At 39.0% G+C, this 22059-nt stretch overlaps 2 protein-coding genes across 3 annotated transcripts; both read left to right on the top strand.

Moving 5' to 3' along the window:
- The first annotated feature begins 1234 nt into the window (after positions 1–1234).
- On the top strand, positions 1235–9872 carry LOC135612032 (kinesin-like protein KIN-8B). 2 transcript variants are annotated; one of them, XM_065107754.1, is made up of 17 exons: positions 1235–1512; positions 1961–2055; positions 2162–2239; positions 2342–2458; positions 3466–3551; positions 4286–4430; positions 4534–4629; positions 5264–5355; positions 5963–6064; positions 6148–6294; positions 6360–6510; positions 6806–6868; positions 6952–7188; positions 8226–8330; positions 8401–8514; positions 8593–9180; positions 9492–9872. In XM_065107754.1, the coding sequence occupies exons 2-17, from the start codon at positions 2008–2010 to the stop codon at positions 9684–9686; spliced, it is 2364 nt and encodes a 787-aa protein (XP_064963826.1). In that variant the 5' UTR covers positions 1235–1512; positions 1961–2007; the 3' UTR covers positions 9687–9872. The 2 variants fall into 2 exon arrangements, with proteins under 2 accessions (XP_064963826.1, XP_064963825.1); XM_065107753.1 differs by having other exon boundaries at positions 1235–1675.
- A 451-nt stretch (positions 9873–10323) lies between these two features.
- On the top strand, positions 10324–13159 carry LOC135612031 (protein TUNICAMYCIN INDUCED 1-like). The gene is made up of 3 exons (XM_065107752.1): positions 10324–10512; positions 10613–10972; positions 12094–13159. Exons 1-3 carry the CDS (start codon positions 10399–10401, stop codon positions 12886–12888), a joined length of 1269 nt encoding a protein of 422 aa, XP_064963824.1. The 5' UTR covers positions 10324–10398; the 3' UTR covers positions 12889–13159.
- Positions 13160–22059: the final 8900 nt, after the last annotated feature.

Below are 22059 nucleotides of genomic sequence, written 5' to 3'. Positions count from 1 at the left end.
CAATGTCACAACCAGGCCAGTGACTTTGACTTGTGATCTTTCTCTCTCTCTCTCTCTCTCTCTCTCTCTCATCTGATTCAGTGAATGCCACTATCTGGAATTCAACTGTGCTGGCAGATTCAAGGACTCACAGGAGCCAGCTTGATCTTTTCAGACAGCATGTATTAGAGAGAAAGAGAGAGGGATTGACGGGAAGTGCTCTCCGATCTGATCACTAATATGCATTCTTAGAATCAGTCCTACAGTGACTTTGACTTGCTCTTTCTCTCTCTCTCTCTCTCTCTCTCAATTCATTTTAGTGAATGCCACTTACTGGGATTCAACTCTTTGTTGATCTCTGTGGCTGTGCTAGCAAATTAGAGCCAGCTTAACAATTTCTGATAGAAAATTTAGCTTAAAATTACTGGCATCCATCAGAGGTATTATGAAAATTGTATACTCGAATTTTTTTGCTACTAAAATGAATTTTCAACTTGGTTTAAAAATATGGTGCAATTTGAATTTAGCCATTTTTAATAAATGACCTCTACATAAGACTTGAATACTATACCTTCCTCTCTAAATACTCAAAACCTATATAGATGAAATACGATTTCAATGTTGAATAAAAGTGTTTTTTTTAACAAGTGTTGTTAGAATCATGAATGGATTTAATGAGGGAGTAGTTTAGGCAGCATAATAAATTGTTTTATTGAGAACCAAACAAAGAAACCTTCTATTTTTACTTGGAAAAATAAACACATTTGATCATTTAATCATCAAAAGAGTAAAGATGAATTCCTATGATGATATCATATATATATATATATATATCATTTTTTTATGGTAAAAATTTTCAACAAAAAATCCTAATGATGTTTGTGTTTCTCTGCCATCCAAAACAAAAAAAAAAGGAGAAAACACATAACATGGAAAATTACACTTGAACAAATGAATAAAATAACTCAAACTTGGGTCTCCCAATGCAATATTTTTAATTATTTTGGCAGTACATGATTTGTTGCCTTGTCATATAATAATATTACATATGATATTATTATATCCATTTGAGGACATCATGACAAGCCATGAGGCTCAAAACACACAAACCAAATCCACCAGCTCATCATTGTGCAATTGTTGGTGTCCGTGGCAGTCTCGTGACTTCCGACGAATCCTTGTCCGATATCTGTTGCCTCCGGAGAGCTATGATTCGGGCCTTGCGAATCTTGATGCCAATCGTGCGGTGCCAAGCCCCCCTTCTGGGGCGATGATGTTGAAGTGTTCCGGCGGAGCAGCGGAAGCAATACTGATTCCCTCCTCCGTCATCTCATCTGCCACCATTATAGGCAGGAATTAAAAGCAGCACTGCGGATGCTATTAAAGCTTCGCTAATTTGGCGTTCATGTCGGTGGACGGTCGCTGAGACGGACCCAGGCGCAATCTTGGGCTCTTTCTAATGCCTTTTTTTGGCTTCAGAGGCCGAAGATTCCGGTTGGTCCTGGTGAATGCGAGCTCCGGGAGCCAATGCCGGTTGTTCTGATGTCACTTTCTTTAGCTTTTGTTTCATCGGGATTTAGAGCTTGTGCGTCGGGGGGTTTATGCGTTTCTCGCGGAGGAAATGCAGATTTAGGGGCTTCCGAGATGGTCGATGATCTTTTTTTGGTGGTCTTTGAACACAAAGTCGTCGATTTTGGTGCGCAGATTTTGTTCGGTTAGGGTTTTAATGCTGTGATTCTTGAGAATTATTCGGAAAATTAGTGTTTGTGTTTGTGAGTGGCTGTTGACTTTTCGTTATCGTTTTGGTGTTACGTACGGACGGAGAAGTAAGTGTGAATGGGAAATCTCGGTGAAAACGTTGATGGATTCTTTGTTTAGTGATTATATGCTCTAGGACGTGAGGGAGAATCTGCGGCGTAGATAAATATCGTATCTTTCATTAGTTTGGTAGGTAAATCTAGGCGCATTTCGTTGTTTTCAGCAAAAAAACAAGGGTGTCTTGTGGTTGAGCTGGATCTTTGATCGACAATGCCAAGCATCAGAGCTCCATCATCAAAAAGGACTGCAAGCCTATTGGTACGTCATTCAATTCATTCTGGGAAGATTTAGTAGCAGAAGTTTGATGATCCTGTGAATATTGTTGAAGAGTTCTTTTCTATGATATTTTGGTTTTCTTCTATAGGTGGCAGTAAAATGCAGGCCATTGACTGAAGCAGAACAAAAGCGAAGTAGGCATATTATTCAAGTGACCAATGATAAGGTGCTAATTACAAAAATATTTAGTTTTTCTTTTCATCATTTTGAAGCCATAATTTCTTCTGCTAAATAGAAAGCATGATGATGCTTGTTTCTTGTGTTACAGAGCTTAATTGTCTTGGACCCCGACCTGTCAAAGGACTATCTCGACCTCATCCAGAATCGAACCAAAGAGAGAAGATATACCTTTGATCACGTATTTGGACCTGGATGTACTAATGCAGTACGTAGATCCTTGCCTTCTTTTGCCTTTTTGTTTTTTCTTTTCTTTTGTTTTTGGCTGGTGTTTCAGGATTTCTGACCAGAGGACAAGTAGTTTCTCCAACCAAACATGCAAGTGGAAATATATCTCCTTGCTTACCTAGTTAATGGCAACAATTTTCTGTGCTTGTAGATTGCCTTATATAATTAAAGAATCAATTATTTTTATTTTCGTTAAATACTGTAATTATTACCTCAAGATAGTAATGTTTGATGGTGTGTTCATCTTGCAAAATTCATAAGCATCAGATAGCTTTAATACTTTGAACTCTGGCATCAATTTACACCAGCAATGGCGGAAAACGAAGACCTTGGTTCTTAATATTATTAAATATTTACTGAACTTCAACCTGGGACACTCATCCTTAAAATTATATTGTTGGCTCTATTCAGAAAACCTCTCTGATACCTAACTTGTTTGTTCAGGGATCATGACTTTATCCAAGTTGTTTTCGTTGTGGCATACATGGTGATGAAGAATTTTTTCATTTTTATATTGTCAATCACACTATTTAAGTTGCAGTAGAGCTGGTGTCATTAGGAAATATGATTGGCGACATAGTTATATCTACTCATCCCTACATTTGATGACAACACTTTGTGAAGATATTATATCTCCATTTGTGATATTGGCAGATTTTTTTTAATGTTATTTTGATCCTCATTTCCTTCTAGCAAAAGGTTGTTCCCCTGGAAAAGAATCTAATTATTACACTTGTTCTCTTTGAGAGAAAGGGCCCTTTTTCTCTGTTCTATTTTAAGTGGTGATGGTTGTAATTTTGTTTGATTGTTAATTTGGGAGGAAATATTTTTTATGCCCTTGTACAATTTATTTGTGTAATTTAAGTAGTTTTCATATTATGTCATTACAATTTTGTGCTACGCATATTTTCTGTGTATATAGACTTTTGGACTGACATGCATTTTGCAACTGCTTATTCATTGCCACAACTTTTCTTATTTTTGCAGGATGTTTATAGGAACATTTCATCTACAATTGCTGGCGTGATTCAAGGTCTTAATGCCACTGTATTTGCATATGGTTCAACAGGAAGGTATTTAGGTTGTGATATAGTTTTCTTCATTTTCTTTATCATCTGTGTGAAGGCAAAAGTTCTCTAATATAGTTTTTTAATTATGGAAGTTAACAGATCTTTTAAGTGTAACAAAGACCAGAAAGATTGGAACTTGTTATATTTTTTGTCTATATTAGTTACATGGATTAATATTAATACATTCAGATGCAACAATTTAACCTAATGTATATTAGATCGGAGCTAGAATTTGCCTGCCTATGGAAACTCATTGGTTAAAATAGCTGTTTCTGTTTTTATCTTTGTGCATCCAATTCATATAACTTTATGAGCTAAAGGGTTGCTTTGTTAAGATTTTTACATTCACATAATTGGCTAATTTTAGAAAAAAAAATCTTTCTCAACATAACTATACGGGTGTTTTAATTTTCAAAGATTGGAATGTTCTTATGTATATAATTAGGTTGTTCAAAGTCATGAAACCTGAAATTCAACTAGCAATAAGTATCTCTACATAATCACAAGCTATTCATAATCTCTTTGTTGGTCTTTACATATTAGGTATCATATGTACATGTTATTTCAATTTGACTCATCTGGTATCTTACTTCATTGCTTCATGTAAATAGACTCTAGTTTTTATCTTTTGTTGCAATACAACTCTTCACTTTTCAGGCACCTTGGGCTGCATTTGAGTCACTACCATTGTTTTATTTATACATTTAAGATGCTTATATTTTCAACCTGTTTTACAGTGGTAAAACTTACACAATGGTTGGGACCCCTAAGGACCCTGGACTCATGGTTCTTAGTTTGCATACAATTTTTGACCTTATCAAGAAAGATAAGACTTCAGACATCTTCGAAGTCTCTTGTTCTTTCCTTGAAGTATACAATGAAGTATGGTTTTGCTTCTCTGTACTGAATAATGTTGTCATTATTTACCTTGCTTTTCCTATTACATAGGAAGCACTAAAAAGGTTTCCTTTCTATGCATTTTCAGGTCATCTATGATTTGCTTGAAAAATCATCAGGACATTTGGAGCTTAGGGAAGATCCTGAGCATGGCATTGTAGTTGCTGGTTTAAGAAGCATTAAGGTTCTCTCCTCTTCTTTGTATAGATTTTTTGTTTGGAACATAAATAATACATGTCATAGTTATCCTCATTGAGTGTTTTCAGACTGAATATGTTATATCAGAATCAAAATAGCAGTTATTGCTGCAGATGTAGGTCTTTTTAATAAATTCTTGTTCGTCCCATTTTGCTTCTGATTTCTATTTCCAACAATTTTTTTGTTTGGAACATAAATAATATGCCATAGTTATCTTCATTGAGTTTTCTCCGACTGAGCATGTCATATCAGAATCAAAGTACCCTCATAGCTGCATCATCTAGGCTTTTTTTTTTTGTAAATTATTGTTGGTCCCATTTGGCTTCTGATTACCATTTCTAAGCAGCTGAACTTTTGTTTATTTATTACTCTTGCCATTGTCTCTTTCCTTGTAATTGGAAACATTTGTTCATTTTTTCATTCCAAGACATCCAATAAAGCAATAAAAAATCCTTAAGAATGCACATGATCTATCCGTCTGATCAGTGCCATAATTATAAGTTGATGCTCGTACTTCTTTTCTCCTTAGTTTATTACTTTGTACTTCTGTCATCTGCATGTGTTTTGCACCTATAGGTTTCTTGGCAAAGTTTTTAATAATTTTGATCCATTCTCGTCAGGTTCAATCAGCTGACAAGATTCTTGAACTTTTGAATCTTGGAAATAGCAGGCGCAAAACTGAAAGCACAGAGGCAAATGCAACCTCATCACGGTAACTCAGTCAACAATTTTTTTAAAAAATTCTGTTTTCCTTTTTGGATGAAGTACAATGTCTTGCCAGTTTGTGTCGTTAAATACTTGCTGAAGTGTTGTTAGCAGATTTAAAAATAATAAAGTTTCCAAAATTGATGTCATACTTATTCTGGACTTCCTACATTTACCTGTCCATCAAGATGAACAATTCAAATTTCAAGTTAAATTGTGCTAGGTATTCTCCATAATGCATGTTTATTTTACACTCTTACAAGCTTCTATGTCATATACTATTGCTATCAGTTACGAACAAATTCATATTTCAAGTTCAACAGAGTTAGGTACTCTCCGTGATGCATATTTATTTCATATTCTTATAGGCTTCTAAATGTCACATACTATTACTATCGATTAGGAATCAGCAATTAAATTCTTTCTTGACATCAACCAATCTAATCATTCCTGCTCTCAAAATCTCCCAGAGCACTTGAACTGCATTTTCCATTAGTTTTTTTTTCATTCAACCCTCATATATGGTTCTTTGATAAAATATCTAATCACAGTTTGTCCAAGATCCAGAAGGAATAAAAAAACCTAACTACTTTTTTTAAAACTTGTTTTTGAAGTTCACATGCAGTTCTGGAGATTACTGTAAAAAGAAAGCAGAGAAACCAATATCAGAGTCAGATTCTCCGTGGAAAACTTGCATTAGTTGACCTTGCTGGCAGGTTGGTTTCTGTTTAGGGAGACTTCTTATATTTGCTTCTGCAAAATCATAAATCCAAGAAACTGACAATGACCCCATATGCAGTGAAAGGGCTTCTGAAACTAATAGTGGTGGCCAAAAGCTAAGGGATGGAGCTAATATCAACCGTTCTTTGCTTGCCTTGGCAAATTGCATAAATGCCCTTGGCAAGCAACAGAAAAAGGGTCTAGCATATGTCCCTTATCGCAACAGGTATGTGGATGGTTTTTCAGACACCACATTTGGTCGTGTGTTACTGACACTTAAGTTTTTTACAGCAAGTTGACCCGTATCCTAAAGGATGGACTTAGTGGCAATTCTCAAACAATCATGGTTGCAACTATATCACCTGCTGATGATCAGTATCACCACACTATCAATACCCTGAAATATGCTGACAGAGCTAAGGAGATCAAAACCCAAGTTCATGTAAGGCTGAATCTATTATTTAATTGGTATAAGTAATTGAGACCTATAAGCTTTTTCCTTCCAATGCTTTATAAAGATCATAAACTTAAATTGGCAGATAGATGGGTGAAGTAAGCTTTCACTGTTTAATAGTTAGCCCTCGCATATTGATGTTAACAAGAATTACTAGAATCTATGTAACACAAAACATGCTTAGAATTGTGTAGCATTATTATTTGTATGGATAATCCTCATGACTTGACACAGAAATCATGGAGATGACTACTATATAATCATTGATTTGCTCCTCTTTCAGAAAAACATTGGGACAGTCCATACCCATGTTGCAGATTATCAACGAATGATTGATAGTCTCCAGGTAATCATATTGACAGAATCATCCACTCTTTTTTCCTTGGGTTAAGAATGCCTTTGTGATTTCAACTTTATTTTATTGTGCAGATTGAGGTTAGCCGGCTAAGAAAAGAATTAGCTGAGAAGGAATCTCAGTTAAGCATAAAACAAGTGGAAACAGCTGCAGACAATGAACTATCATGGTTGAATATATTAAGTCGTGAAACAAGTGAGAATGTACAGGAACGCATAAATCTGCAAAAAGCACTGTTTGAGATTGAAGAAACTAACATACGGAACCGCACTGAGCTACAGCACCTTGATGATGCAATTGCTATGCAAGAGGTTTAAAATTTTAGTATTTCCTTGTATTTATTCATTTTACACATTCCATTCATCTAAAGAAACACCTTAGGAATACGAAAAATGCATAATTAATATGTAATTCTTTCATAATAATTAAATCTGGAGAACCTGTGGTCGTACCTACTTTTCTTTTGGAGTTGTATATCTAGTTTGTGCCTCCACATTCCTCATCTATAGAGAATCATATTTTAAAAATTCCATTGTCATATGTCCAATTCTGGGCCACTTTTACTCCATGAAAAGCTTGTTTTTAGTGCCTAGGCCATGATGAAATGTAAAAGCGCAAGCCCAGTGCACAAAGCTCCTACAAGCAGGAGGCTGTTTTCTGTGACTTGAACCTTGATAACTCAGGTCACCTAGGCCATTGTAGAATATGGGGAACTTTTTCCAGTAGTTGTTCATGATACAATTAAGAAGGTTAGGTTCCTACATTTTCCATTCCATGGTGAATGTCACTTAGACAAGATGAAATATGTTCTAAGTATCTTGCACAATATTTATTCTTCAAGTAATGTGACCTCTTGGGATGTGGTAATGGGGAGCATCTTTGTAATTAAGGAAATAGTTGAACTATGACAAGGAGGATTATGAATAAGCCTAACTAGGTATGCTTGAGATTGCAGCATGATGCTGCATGCCTATTCCCGTCAAATGTTGCCTTCTAGAGTGCTAACGCTAGATATTCTGTCGAGACACATCAGGACAATAAACGAGATCCCCTTAGTAACTATTGCTGTGTCTTGTACATGTGCCAGGATGAGGGCATGGGTACAAAGCACTGTCATGTGTTCTCACCCATAATGTAGAAGTATGCAACTTTATATGGTGTCCCAACTCACTTGTAGGGTTCTATTGTTTGTGAGCATGACAATTGAAGCACTAAGCTTTATAGTGATCCATCTATAGTCACTCACCCCCTTTTAATCATTGCAATATATCTTTTGCGAGATGAGTTGGGTATAATTACTATATATATCTGACCTTGACTTCTAAGAATGGGCTATATGTATACCTAGGTTATAGAGAAGGATGGAGCAGTTGTTCGAGCACTAAGGTCGAGGAGACAAGTTATTTTGGATAACATCCGTGATAATGATGAGGCTGGTACTGGTTACAAAAAGGTTAGTATTTGTAATGTGTTGTTGCGTTGCTTATTTTAACAACTTACCAATTATGCATCCATTTCTTTAGGATATAGAGATAAACGAGAAACATCGACATCAGCTTCAAGATATGATTGATGAAGCCATTAGTAACAATGGCAACAGAACTTATCTGCACATTCTTAGTCAGTACAGACTCCTAGTAAGTGTTGAAACAATGCTGTAACTCATAAGTCTATGTAGAGAATGATATAATCTAATGTTTGGAAAAAAAATACAGGGAATGACAAATACTGAACTTCAATTTGAGATGGCAATGCGAGATCAAGTCATCCATGATCAAAGAGATGCAATGAGAAAGCTTTGGAATGTGCTCTTGGGATTGGGGCTTGACCAACAGCAAGTAATGGATCTTGCTGCCAAACAAGGGATCAAAATAGAGGAATCTACTACTCCCCAAGCTAGTTATCTAAGCATGATGCAGTCACCGGTTGTTTCTCTTATCAGAAACCCACCTTACATGTTGCATCCTGGTCCAAGTATGCAAACATATCATTCTAATGCCTGCATCGTCCAACATCACCAAGGCCATAGCTCTGTGGCTTACGCCGGGTCGCAGATTGACAGTCCTACCGTCTGCAGAGAGGAGCACCATACTTCTTACTATTTGCACTCTCATGATCACCCATGCTCGGCATATTACGGGAAGGGAGAAAGAGGGTCAAGCGGTGGACTTAATCCATGTTTTTATACTCCCGAGAAACCTGCTCAAGAAGCATGCCGCCTTTGCCCAGTGTTGAATGCTCAGCCGTCACCATGCAGTAAAGAACAATCATATTCTAGCAAAGACTTGCGGCATCAATCACAGGTACTCTTTTGTTAGATAAATTTTGTATATTACATTTCCTAATTCTGCTAAGGTAATATCCGATGGAAGTTGGGTGCTCCTTTGAGAATTAGTGAACTGTAAATTATTAGGCTTCTCTCAATCCACATTTTCTTGGTAGATGATATGATCCTGAAAAAAAGCAATTATGAGATTGATGTCTCTGGATTTCATGAACTCTGAATGATATCAGTTAATTGGAAGGTTCTAGTTGATCTTCCTAATAGCATAGAGTTTTATCATCTCCTAGGAATCAGTTTTCTCTGGTCTCACCGATGTTTTTGTGACAACAGGAAACATGTTTTGCAAGTGGGCAATCCCTGCATGAAGTTTCCCCTTCTGGATCAAGTTGCAGACACCTAAACGAGGAATCTGTGAGTAATGGTGGGATGAACAATAGATTACATGGTACTTATAATTTCCTCAACTTGCTGACGAAGCATCCAGATCCTTTGCCGAACTTTGGAGCAGTTGGTATGAGGCCTTGAACAGTCCTGGGTTGTGATGAGGCATGTTCTCAAATTTTTGTATCATATTTTTCCTTCTTTTTCCTCTGTAATTTATCCTAGTTTCTGTACAGAATTTGCCACTGTAGTTATCCTAGATTCTTTGCAAGGTTGTAAATGTTTTATTTTATTGCACTAATGAATAATTGTCTGTCCTTTCTCAAAAAAATATAAAGATTTTTTTAGATTAAAATAATTAATATGTTGTTGGGGAATTGGATAAACTGAGATCGGCCATAGTCTGCTTGTGATGGGATGAGTATGTCCGGAACAGATGGTTTGATCCACCTGCGACCTGTGGGGCCCATCTCAATGGACGGTCGAGATGTGGTAGTTGGAGGTTTCCCATTTGAAATGCGGTTTGGAGCGGATCCCTTTCTATCTGATCCTAGATTCTGACACAGACCGCCATCCACGCGGCGCCGAACACGCCGTCGACTTCGCGCCTAAACTTCCTCCTTCCTGTCTCACTGGACAAATAAACCCACAGATGTACCTGCCACCCCCACGGTATTGACCAATCATTATAGGAGTAGATCAATGAGGAAAGCATGTGTGGTAGGTAAGAACTGTTCTTCCAGAAACATCTGCGGCCTTTTTTGGAGCCCAAAATCTCGCCATTTATTTACATCCATTCCATCGGAAGAATATAAGTGTCTCGAAAAGAGAATCAAAACCTCGATTTCGGTTGCTCATGGCGATCCACTCTCGATTCGTTGCGATCTGCCTCATCGTCTTCGCGATCGGAGCGACGGGCGCCGTAATCTCCTCCGAGACCTTGACTTCCGCGGCACCCAAGGCGATCTCAGTAACCGATCTTTCCCTAAAATTTTGATTTTGCTCCCGGAATTTGGTTTCTGATTGTGATGTTATGTTTGCATTGAGAAATTCTGATGATTTGATTGAAGGAATTGAGGGACCTGATCGTGAAGGGATTAGGGTTCCAGTCGGAGGACCTGAAAGTCTCCGGGTTCGACGTGCGGGACGCGCTGGTGGGGCAGGCGGTGGCGTATGAGTTCGATGTCGAGGTGGAGAAGAGGGTGATCCCGATAAGGCTGTTGGAGGACGTCAGCCGATGGGACTTCGTCGACCTCCCCATCTTTAGGGTGGCAAAGGAGGAAGAGGAGGAGGAGGAGGAGGAGAAGGGGTTGGCCGAGATTGGGAGAGGGTCAGATGATAGGGTTTCACCAGTATTGCCCCCATTTCAGCTCGCCGGCCCGATGGAGCTGTGGATCCAAGACGGGGACGACATGAGGCTCTCTTTGCCGGTACGCGATTCGCTTCAACTCAATCTTTTGATGTTTCTAATCACATCAAAATTCTCCTGACAATATATATTTTCTAATCAATTTTTCAGGAATTATCTTTGTAGCTGAAATTATGAAAATGTTTAGTGCATAGGCTTCTTTTTTTCATTTGATAAAGGTAGATGAAACAATGAAATCATGAATTATGTTCATTACTTAAATAATTAGGATACGTGAGTTTATGAAATCATAAGATAACTCGTTGATGCAGTTGTGGTGGTTCTGAGAATCTACCTACTTTCCTTGGGGGTGTCGATTGAACTTGATAACTTCACGGACCTGACTCCAACCTGATTATATTCGTATAATTCCCTGAAAGTTCCATAAAGATATTGAGTGGCATGTGGATTTCTCGTGTTCGATAGCTTATTCAATATGGGTACAATGCAGTAATATGTTATGCTAAGTATGTTTTGTTCATATATGTCAGATTATTGTAACAAAAATGTGTCAGCCTGATAATTATTTATGGTATTTGATTGATAAGTAGTGTAAGCTGTGGGTGTCCCTTAAGCCATCTATAACTAAAATGTAGCTGAAATTTATTATTAAAAGGTTGTATTCATGTACAATTAACATGTATATCTAGTTGTTTAGTACAGATTCTGATATGAACCTGCCACCTATTGGGTTTTAGTTTGGATTTGGATTCTTCAAACCTGGTTAAATTTAGATTTAGATACAGAGTGGATCTGAACAGATATTGCCTCTAAATATCCTCATGGGTTCATAGTTACATGTCTGCATGATTGCGAATGGCAAGAATTTCAATTACAACCTGTGTCTAACATTTACACAAAATAACAGATATCTTAATCAGCTCTTGGTTTTCTTTAATGTGCATACTTAGATTGCTCTATATGTATGCTAGTCTTGTCCTGCTTCAGACACTTCTTGTATGTTTCTTTTCCTTGTGTTTGGTGGCCATGTGTTGGCATCACTATTTGATTGGTAGACCAAAGCCTGTAAAGGGTTTTCTGTACTTCCTAAGACCATTTTATTTTCATCGTGGCTTACATGTTCAATGATCTTGTAGATATTCCCAGACATAACATGCTTTGCTGTTTGTCACCACCATGCAGCATGATGTGGAAGCTGGTGCACTGAAGAAGGTTATCCTATCGGATGGTGCAGCGGTGACAGTGAAGGGTGCCAAGTCCATTAGCCTTCGCCACCCAATTGATCTCCCCCTTCCCCTCAACCGCAGTCACCCAAAAAACCGTCCTGTGGCATCAGCCCTGCTATCCATAGCTGAAGCCCTCCGCCATGCTTCACGTAGCAACCAGAAACCGCTCCTTTCACTGCGAATAGTTGGCCCAACATCCCTCACTTCATCCCCTTCGGCATCTCCCAATGACAAACTGAAGCTCAAGCGTCTTGCACCTGGTCTTGTTGAGCTTTCTTCTCGTTCCGTCCCAGAACCATCTGACAAAGTTGATGGATCTCGTAGGACCACGTTGTGGCCTCTGACGTCGCTTAATGGATCAGATCCAAGCCTTCATGGTTTTGAGGAATTATTGGCATCAGTACTAGGGAAAAAGGGGTCTGAAGAGGGATCCTTCAGATTGGTCAAGGCACAGGTGTCTGCACAAACCTATGTGAAAATGGGCTTTGCGGTAGAGAAGAAGCTTCTTGATAGAGAGGGAGAGGTTGATTGGTCAGTTTTTCCTGCATGGAAAACAAAGCCTGAGAAGGCTATAATGCACTTCGAGGTGTTGGCCAGGGTTGAAGATAATGGAAGGGTAGTTCCGGAGAGGATAGCCGAGATCCAGCCATTTGAAATACAGGAATCAATTATTGATAGCTTGCAAACTGGAAATACTTCCATGTCCAAGGCTCAAATAGTCCATCCGCCACCCATGTACTTCACGCTTTGATTTAGTACTTCCTTGTTGCTCATATGTTTGGGGAAAGGGAATGGGTAGCACAAGAGTTCCAGGACAGGGATTCTAATTTTCTTTCTTTGCCGTCACCGACAATCAAGGTGTTTGTGTGTTGTACATTTATTTGAAGAAAATGGATCCCAAAGTGGACGACCATCTGAGAATGCAAGAAATGAAGATAGAAAATAACTTTTATATGAAACTTCGCTTTTGCTGGCTTGGATCTAAATATGAACTTTTGAGATAGAGTTCTTTTGCTGGTTCATTCTGTTCGAAAATTTTAGCTGGTTTGGATTGAAAGATTGGTTCTCATGACAAGGCAGAAAATATTTGGGATATCTTTATATCTTGTTGATTTCATCTATGCCTCTCCTAAGATGAGATAAGAAATCCGAATTGCCATGGGAAACGTTTCTGTTTCTTTATTTTATTTTATGATGTGCATATTCCTTATTCAGACTGTCCCGTGTGGAAATGTTCCTCGAAGAGTAAGACTTTGGCAGCAGTCAGCCATGGTGGAGACGGGAGGCAGACTGCGCAGCCACGTTGTCGGTGGCATCCGACTTGGCTTGCGATTGCCATTATCTTGGTGCTGAGATTAAGCGTCTTCGACTACAGTAAGCAACAACCCATCAGACCGTAACACCACACGGACTAATGATCATTATACATTGCTGAAAAGCTTCAAAGAAGTACAGTATCTCGCTTTCCCTGATATCAATGCTCTCTCTCTCTCTGTTTCTGCAACCTGAATAGGGCGGCTTGTGATTGTTCAGAAGCTCGTGATGGCTTTTTGCTCGTCTCAGAGGACAGCGCCTTGTCTGAGGCTCCTGTCGAACACCTTCGTCATTTCCTCTGGGTAAGATAGGAGAGGGAGAGACAGAGAGGGAGGCACGCGTGGCTGCAGAAGGAGCAGGCTGGGGTTGTAATCTCTTGTTTAACCTTTTTCTTCTCGTCGTCTTGCTCGTCAGTGACCTCTCAGTCTGCAGGATTGGCCTCTCCCTCTCAAAGAAAACGCCAAAATCATGGTATTTCTTCTCCTGCTGCCTCGTACCTGCATGCCTCGACCAAGTCCAAAACCAAAACCTCTGAGCTCATCACACCATGCCATATGCCAATAGCAATCACATTTCAAACTCATGCATGCTGAAGCGATAGTGTTAAGAAGTACAGCATCCCTTGTGTTGATTCTATGCCAGAGTGAGGGCTGATTGAGTAGGTGTTAAATTGTTGTCACATGCAATTACTTGTGGCCTAAATAATTTAGATTGTGTTGCTATTTGCACCTGAAAATAAGGCTTCAGTAACTAATAAATAGTATTGCTTATGACTCAAATCAAGCAGAGCAGAAGAATTGATGTAGGACTTGCTGATGTACAAGACAATAGAGGTCAAACTCAGAATTTTCTTCTCTCTGTCACTTCTTCTTTCTTGTTGGAAAGAAGACATTCTTCTTCTTATCCTTATAGAAGGCTTATTCTTTCAACTTCTGACTTTGATTTATTAGTTTTTCTCTTAATCAAATCTAACTCGGTTATGTTTCCTGCTATGCAGCAGTATCTCACTGCCACCAGAGTAGCACATATCAGAGAAGAGTAATGGAGAAGCACTAAGATGGCTCCACATGAAAATTTTCAGCAGTCCAGCTCGGGTCAAATCTAACATGCCCAGTTCATATTCTGGACCACCTCAGCTTGCAGTGATGGACCCAACCTGAGACCACCTACACAAAATTATTCGCTTCACCAAACTCAGCAGTGGTGGATGAATGCAGCAGCAGGAGTCCTGTGTCCTGTTCTTTGGGCACTAGACACGCACACACCAAGCCAATCCATCTGCAGACCTTATCAACCCTGGTATCCAATTCTTTGTCCTCCATCTGTTCCCTGTCTTCTCTGTCATTCTTCTTCAAAGTCTATATTAGGAGTATGCTATGAACAGCAACACAAAGAGACGTATCATATCAGGATGAAGTGATAGCTTCAATCTTTTGTTTCTTGGCTGCATTGGTTAAAAAAATCTAATAACAATTGAAGAATATATGTTGATTATATCGATCTTAACTGTTCGAATGATAGTCATCCTCTTCCTCAGATCGATCAATTAGTTGATGCTACCTTAGGCTATGAGCTCCTTATCTTTATGGATGTATTTTCGGAATATAACCAAATAATGATGGTGCCTCAGTATTGGTAACATACTTTTTTTTATCACATCCCAAGGCATATATTATTATAGTCATGTCGTTTGGATTGAAAAATATGAGGGTAACATACCAAAGGATAATTAATAAAATGTTTAAGTATTAGATCAGAAGGAACGTTGAGGTGTACATGGATGAGGAAACTCTGTCCCTATTTCTAAGCGCATCCTATATAGGTGATCACTAACCACTTAGGTAGATCCTTTCATGATTTGACTTTTTGGGGTAGATGCTGAGATGGACGATAGAGTTGGACAAGTTCGACATCTTATATATACTGAGAGTTGCTATTAAGGCTCAAGCATTGACATATTTCATATTGGAGCTGATCTCTTGGCCTAAGGTTGTAGTTGACGAGCACACCTCCTCGGTATTGACCTTATTCATAGATGATTCCATCACATCAAAAAGGGGTGGTGTTGGACTTATCTGGAAAGGTCCGAACAAGTAGGTGCACGAACAAGCCATATGGTTCGATTCAAAATATCTAATAATAAGGTTGAATATTGCTAGTTATAGGTGCCTTGCAAGCTAGTCACGTGAGTGATGACATGTGTGATATGCTGCATAATCTTATTGATTATTATTATTATGATATTTTCTATTTTATATTATTTGATAAATATATATTGTGATGTCCTTAGATCTATGTAGTGAGAATTAGATCATGATAATAAGACTAATTTTCTTATAAACATAAACTCTAAATATTCCTAGTCATAACTTATTCAAGAGGAACATAGAGATAATAAAAAAGATCGGTGTGTTATATACCCATCTAAATGATGGAGGTAGTTGATCTCATAACTACTAACACTAAAGATATAGTGTATGTGCTCATTAAAAAATGAGTTCGTTAAATAATCCACTTATAGAATGCTTGTTGGGTAATGATACCTCATCGTCATATAGCAATTTCATAGTCCTAGTTATATATCTAGTCCTAGTTGTGTATCTAGTCCTTAGACTTGAGATACAAAGGATGCCCTATATGAGTACCTCACTCTTTGATACCAGATTTATAGGTTTGGAAGTTTCAGATCTAGCATAATTGATCATCAAGAATTAAGTCAACCTTATGAGAGCAATTGAGTGTCAATAGATGATCATCCACTTTTGGTATTATAAAAGAAATATCTCATGTGTTCTCACTTAGGCAAATCTTTGGCTAAGGTCGATCGAATCATAATGAATCTGATAAGCATAAGATTTGAATTGAGAGAGAAGTTCTTTGGAAGAATCTGATTTGTGTGAGCTTGACAGCGCCATGCTCGCTATATGATCTTTAGAAAATTAGATGGATGCGAGATTATAAATACACAATAATTGAGGGCAAATAGGTCCAATAGATTTGATTCCCTTGTACCTTTTTGGGGACTATGACATAGTGGCCTAGTACATCCATAGTCGATAAGTTCAATAAATTATTATAAGGATAATAATTTATTAAGTCAGAAGGAGTTCTAACAATTGTAACTCATGGCTAGCTCGATATTGAGCTTAAAGGATCATACACACATGGTGAATAACACAATAAATAAAAGATTAGATATGTAATATCTAATAAACTATGTTTTATTGAATCCATTTGGGTGAAACCCAATAAGAGCTTAGAGTGGATATTTGGATAGAGATCCAATTTTCATTAAGCTAGGGATAATTGGATGAAAATCTAGTATCCAATATGCTAAGGTTATTGGATGAAGATCTAATACCCAATAGGACAGGATCTATTAAAGTTAAGTTGAGAGGACTCTCTATAAATAGAAGAGGTACCAAAGGGTAATAAGCTAAACTCCTTTGATTGCTTATCTCTTATTCTCCTCCCTCTTTTTCCTCCCTTGCCATTAGCTCTAGTTTAGGGCATGAGAACAACAAGAAGGACCGACTCATTCTTGATTTTATTATTGGGTAGTGGTGTGCGAAGGCGAGGAAAGAACGCGTCATGAGAGGAGGTGTGTCGTTGCCTCATCCATCATGTGGATCACCACTAAACCCAAACTAGTATGAAACCCATTACACCCTCTCTAGACCCTTCTAAAATTTCATGGACCCCTTATAATTAGTGACAGCTTCCTCTAGGTACTCTAGAATGCGGCTTTGCTCACCCTTTATTGCTTCCTTTAGCTTGTAAGCCTCCTCAATAGCCTCACAATCTCCTTGATAAGCTCCGAGCTATGCATCTTCATCGTGTATAGCTCCCAAGTGAGCTCTAAGTTGCATGCATTTACCATGTCCAACTCTCGGGTAAGCCATAAAAGCTCATCCTCCATCGCACAAATGTGGCCTTAGACCTCCTTTAATTGCTTGGCGAGGCTAGCCAGCATTGCTCAGTGTCATCTAATTAATGTATTAGTTTGATTGCCCAAGCCTTCACCTCGATGATAGTAAAGGCTCTCCCTTTCTACAGCTCATTGACCTCCCGAGTATTGTCAACCATAGTAGACTACTAGTGAATGCTGATGCCAGCATCTCGAATATGATCAATGAAAGCTATCACATAGTGGTCATGCTGCAAATTGAAAATGAACAAGTTGATGAAGTGAAGCCAAAAAAGCTGGTAGCAGCCTAACTTACCACCACTTCATTTCTATAGTAAGTGTCAATCAGGAGCTTTAAGGAGAGTAGTAGAGTTGCTTCGCCATCCCTACGCATAGGTACTTAGGACAATACTATCCTATAGCCAAACCTTTACCCTACACCTTTTGCATCTCCCTCAAACCTTCCAACTAGGGCTACAACAATGTCTCCGGGGTCAGGCCTAACAGGTCAACCATTTGTAAAGTGTGAAGGGTAGGGGCTATTGAGAAACCTTAGGGAGCATTACATGCACATCGAAAAAGTAAAAATAAAAACTGATTTCCCAAAATAATCATATTGAATCATCGTGCGAAGATCAGGAGCGTAAAACTCAAATCGACAAAACCGTGTAAGGGGTGTGAGATGTTCTCACCTAGAGAAACTAGTATATCTCTTAAGATTGCATATCATAGTCTATAAATGAATGACCTCTAGCAAACTCCTCTCTAGCAGTGATCCACATGATAGACGCAGCAAAGACGCACCTCCTCATGCAGCACATTCTTTCCTCACGATCATGCACCACCACGCAGTAGCATATAAAGAGGGATCAGTCCCTCTTGTTATTCTCTCACACTAGAGAGGGGGTAGCCAGTTGCAAAAAGAATGGGGGAGGAGATGAGGAGTCAGGCAGTAATAGAGGTTTAGCCTATGACCCTTTTAGTCCCAACTCCTATTTATAGAGAGCCTCCTTTAATTAACCATAACGGATCATTCTTATTGGATATTGGATCTTCATCCAATAACTATTATATGCCCTATTGAGTCTCTCCCAAGGATTCATTAAAACATAAGCTTATTGGATATCTCATATCAAATCCTTTATTCGTCACGTTGTCCACTATATATATGTGACCCTCTAGGCCTAATACTGAGCTGACAGTGAGTTGCACCTGTCAAAACTCTTTCTAACTTAGTGAATTATTATTCACATAATAATTTACTCAACTCATCGATTATGGACGTACCATGCCACTACGTCATAATCTCTAGACGATACAAGGGGATCTAATCTATTGGACCTGTCTACCCTTAGTTATTATATATCTATAATTCCTCATCCATCTAATATCTCAGAGATTGTATACCAGACATTGTGATATCAGGCCTATATGGAATCCATCCGAGTCTTACTCTCATTGAATTCTCTCAAAGAACTCATCTCTCAATTCGAATCTCATACTTATCGGATTCATTACGATGAGGTATTATTAACCATCTAGCATTTCGTAAGCAGATCATTCAATGAACTTATTTTTTAATGAGCATTATACTATATTCCTAGTATTCCCATACAAGCAATTATGAGATCAACTGCCTCCATCATATAGACGGGTATATAGCATACCAGTTCGATTATCTCGATAACCCTCTCAAGTAACCAATGATCGGGAATATTTAATGATTTATGTTTAAAGGTGAATTGATCTCATTATTATGATCTCATCATGATCCAATTCTCATTGCATAGGTCTAGGGACATCATAATATATATTTATCATATAATATAAAGTTAAAAATATCATAATAATAATAACTAAAAGAGATCATATAACACATCACATATGTCATCACTCACGTGATTGGCTTGTAGGGCACTTGTAACCAACAAGGGCTTCCCCTTGCATAGGTCTAGCATTAACCATAGCTTGCCCCAATTTTTTCCCAAGACTGACTTGAAACTTTGACCTCCTAAAAGTGCTGGCACTACAGTCGAGTGAGGCACCATTTCCTAAGCTAACTCTTCAGGCATGTCATCCCTTTGAAGGCATGGGGTCTTCTTCTCTATAATCTTATATTTCATTTTTGGTTGGTCGTTATTGCCATTACATTTAGACCAATGCATATCCAATGTATCTATTGATGACTCGTGAGCGATCATTGAGATCGAATGGGCTCTGCCACACCTAACAAAGAGTCAGGCTCCTTCCTTTTTTAAGGCATGCAGATTCATGCATGTAACATATCCAAATTATAAAGTCAAATATTAAAAAGAAAGGTCAAGTAAAGTAAGAGAAAGTTCAGGTCATACCGCAAGGAGCTAGGCTGAGACCCGTATCGATCAACCACTTCTCATTCATTTTTCATACTACCTCGAAGGAAAAAATATATATACCTCAATCGAAGTACTTAATCTACTTCTTTCCTTATTCGATTGGAAGGGAGGGGTGTTATCAATATAATGTGCCGACTAGGTAAGGTTGAACCCCTAATTTTAACTTGAACTCATGAGGAAGAAACGTTTCTTCCAACCCTTATTGTTGGAAGGGGCACCACTGGCCTTGAAGCCCCTCGAGCGACTAAGTAATAGTTACTTCTCCCATTACACAATCGAAAATAAGTGACAATAAGAGTACAGGTTGAAGTAATATTGACATGTCGATATTCCCCGATAAACAATATTAGATAGTGTCATGAGTTGGATGTCAATTGGGAAGGCGATATTTCCCACCATTAAAGGCAGGACACTAACATTGGGTGAAAAAGAAAGATGAAGGCCTACCTAAATGATGTTAAAAAAAAAGCAGAAAACCCCTAGGATAGGATCGAAAGGGTATTGACTGGGTTGGGGAACTTGTAGGTCGAACTTTATGGAGATAAAATACTTAGTTCTCAGGCGATCCAAAAGAGGTGTGCTCACAATCAAATCATAGTTATAAGAACTCCTCATGGACTCTAAGCCCCAAAAAATTCTCGAGTTCATAGGAGAGGCCCCTTCCAATGAAGAGGACTTGACTTTCTTTGCCCTTAGACTATTCGAAGACGGAGCACAAACCTTGATCTACTAATAACTAGAGGACTAGGAAGAACTTATATAAGAGAGGAGAGACATTCTGACCTGAGACAAAAGAGCAGAATTGATGTTGAGATGAATGTTGGGAAATCATGGGGGGCGACATCATATGTGCAGCGGAAGAACAAGAAAACAAAAATCCCCGATTCCCAAAAAGATGTTCGTCGTCGTGCGAAGATTGGTGCGCAAAATCCGCAAAACACAAAACTGCGTATAGAGATTGTGTTACCTAGGGAGATCGTATATCCCTGTTTCCTTGCAGATCCTCAGGAGAGGGTGAAGGAGGTCAAGCGTCCTCCTCTCTAGCGGTGATCCACACAGCAGGGTTGCGACGACGCTCCTCAAAACTCCAGGCCTACTCTGAGGTGGAGAGGGAGAGGAGAATAGGAAGGGCAAGCAAAGACTCTAGCCTATGAGGCTGTGAATCCCTCCTATTTATAGAGATCCCGTGTCAAAACCCTAATGGGTCCTTTCCCTAGTGGGTATTGGATCTGCATCCAATAAGACAAGGGCTCCGTCGGATATCTCATATCTGAACCTCTACTCATCGCAATGCCTACCATATGTGTGTGACCCTCTAGGCCCAATATCGAGCTGGCCGTGAGTCATACCTGTCAGAACTCCTTCTAACTCAGTGAATTATTATCTCTGTAATAATTCACTCGACTCATCGACTACGGAAGTACTAGGCCACTACGCCGTAGTCCCCAGACGATACAGGGGAATCCAATCCATTGGACCTGTCTGTCCTCAGTTACCATGTACCTATAGTCCCTCATCCATCTAATATCCCAGAGACCGTATATCGAGCATGGTGCTGTCAGACCCATACGGTTTCTACTCGAGTCTCGCTCTAATCGGATTCTCCCGGAGAACTCTTTCTCTCTCAACCCGAATGACCCTGGCCAGGGATTTGTCTGAGCAAGAACACATGGGATATTCCTCTCATGATACCGAGAGTGGATGATCCTCTATCGACACTCAATAGCCCTCGTAAGGTCGACTACCACTCCCAATGACCAGCTGTACTAGATCTGGGAACAGCCAAACCTATAAGTCTGGTATCAAAGAGTGGAGCACTCATACAGGACATCCTTGGTGTCTCAAGTCTAAGAACCAGATACACCACTAGGACTACGGAATCGTTGTCTGACAATAAGGCATCATCAACCATCCAGCATTCCGTAAGCGGATCAATCAGTGAACTCATTCTCCAATGAGCACCTGTACTGTATCCCTAGTGTCCCTACACGAGCAGCTATGAGACCAGCTGCATCCATCATATGGACGGGTATACAGCACACCAGTCTATCCGGTTATCACGATGTCCCTCTCGAGTAACCTATGACCGGGATTATTTAGGATATGTGTTTAAAGGTGAATCGATCTCATTATCGTGATCTCATCATGATCCGATTCCCATTGCACAAATCCAAGGACATCACAATATATATGCATTTATGCAATAGTTATAAAGTGATATACGCCAAAATATAATAAGCAAAAAGATTCTGTATCAAGTCACACGTGCCATCACTCACGTGATTGGCTTGCTGGGCACTTATGACTAGCAATCTCCCACTTGACC

Source organism: Musa acuminata, chromosome BXJ2-5, assembly GCF_036884655.1.
Source record: "Musa acuminata AAA Group cultivar baxijiao chromosome BXJ2-5, Cavendish_Baxijiao_AAA, whole genome shotgun sequence".
Taxonomy (NCBI): domain Eukaryota; kingdom Viridiplantae; phylum Streptophyta; class Magnoliopsida; order Zingiberales; family Musaceae; genus Musa; species Musa acuminata.
This window is presented reverse-complemented; position numbering and strand designations above follow the sequence as displayed.

Coding starts and splice junctions, on each gene's coding strand:
- LOC135612032 (XM_065107754.1), top strand. CDS start 2,008: ATGCCAAGCATCAGAGCTCCATCATCAAAAAGGACTGCAAGCCTATTG. Junction 3,552..4,285: donor GCATATGGTTCAACAGGAAG/GTATTTAGGTTG, acceptor CCTGTTTTACAG/TGGTAAAACTTACACAATGG. Junction 6,511..6,805: donor AGATCAAAACCCAAGTTCAT/GTAAGGCTGAAT, acceptor CTCCTCTTTCAG/AAAAACATTGGGACAGTCCA.
- LOC135612031 (XM_065107752.1), top strand. CDS start 10,399: ATGGCGATCCACTCTCGATTCGTTGCGATCTGCCTCATCGTCTTCGCG. Junction 10,513..10,612: donor CGGCACCCAAGGCGATCTCA/GTAACCGATCTT, acceptor ATTTGATTGAAG/GAATTGAGGGACCTGATCGT. Junction 10,973..12,093: donor ACATGAGGCTCTCTTTGCCG/GTACGCGATTCG, acceptor ACCACCATGCAG/CATGATGTGGAAGCTGGTGC.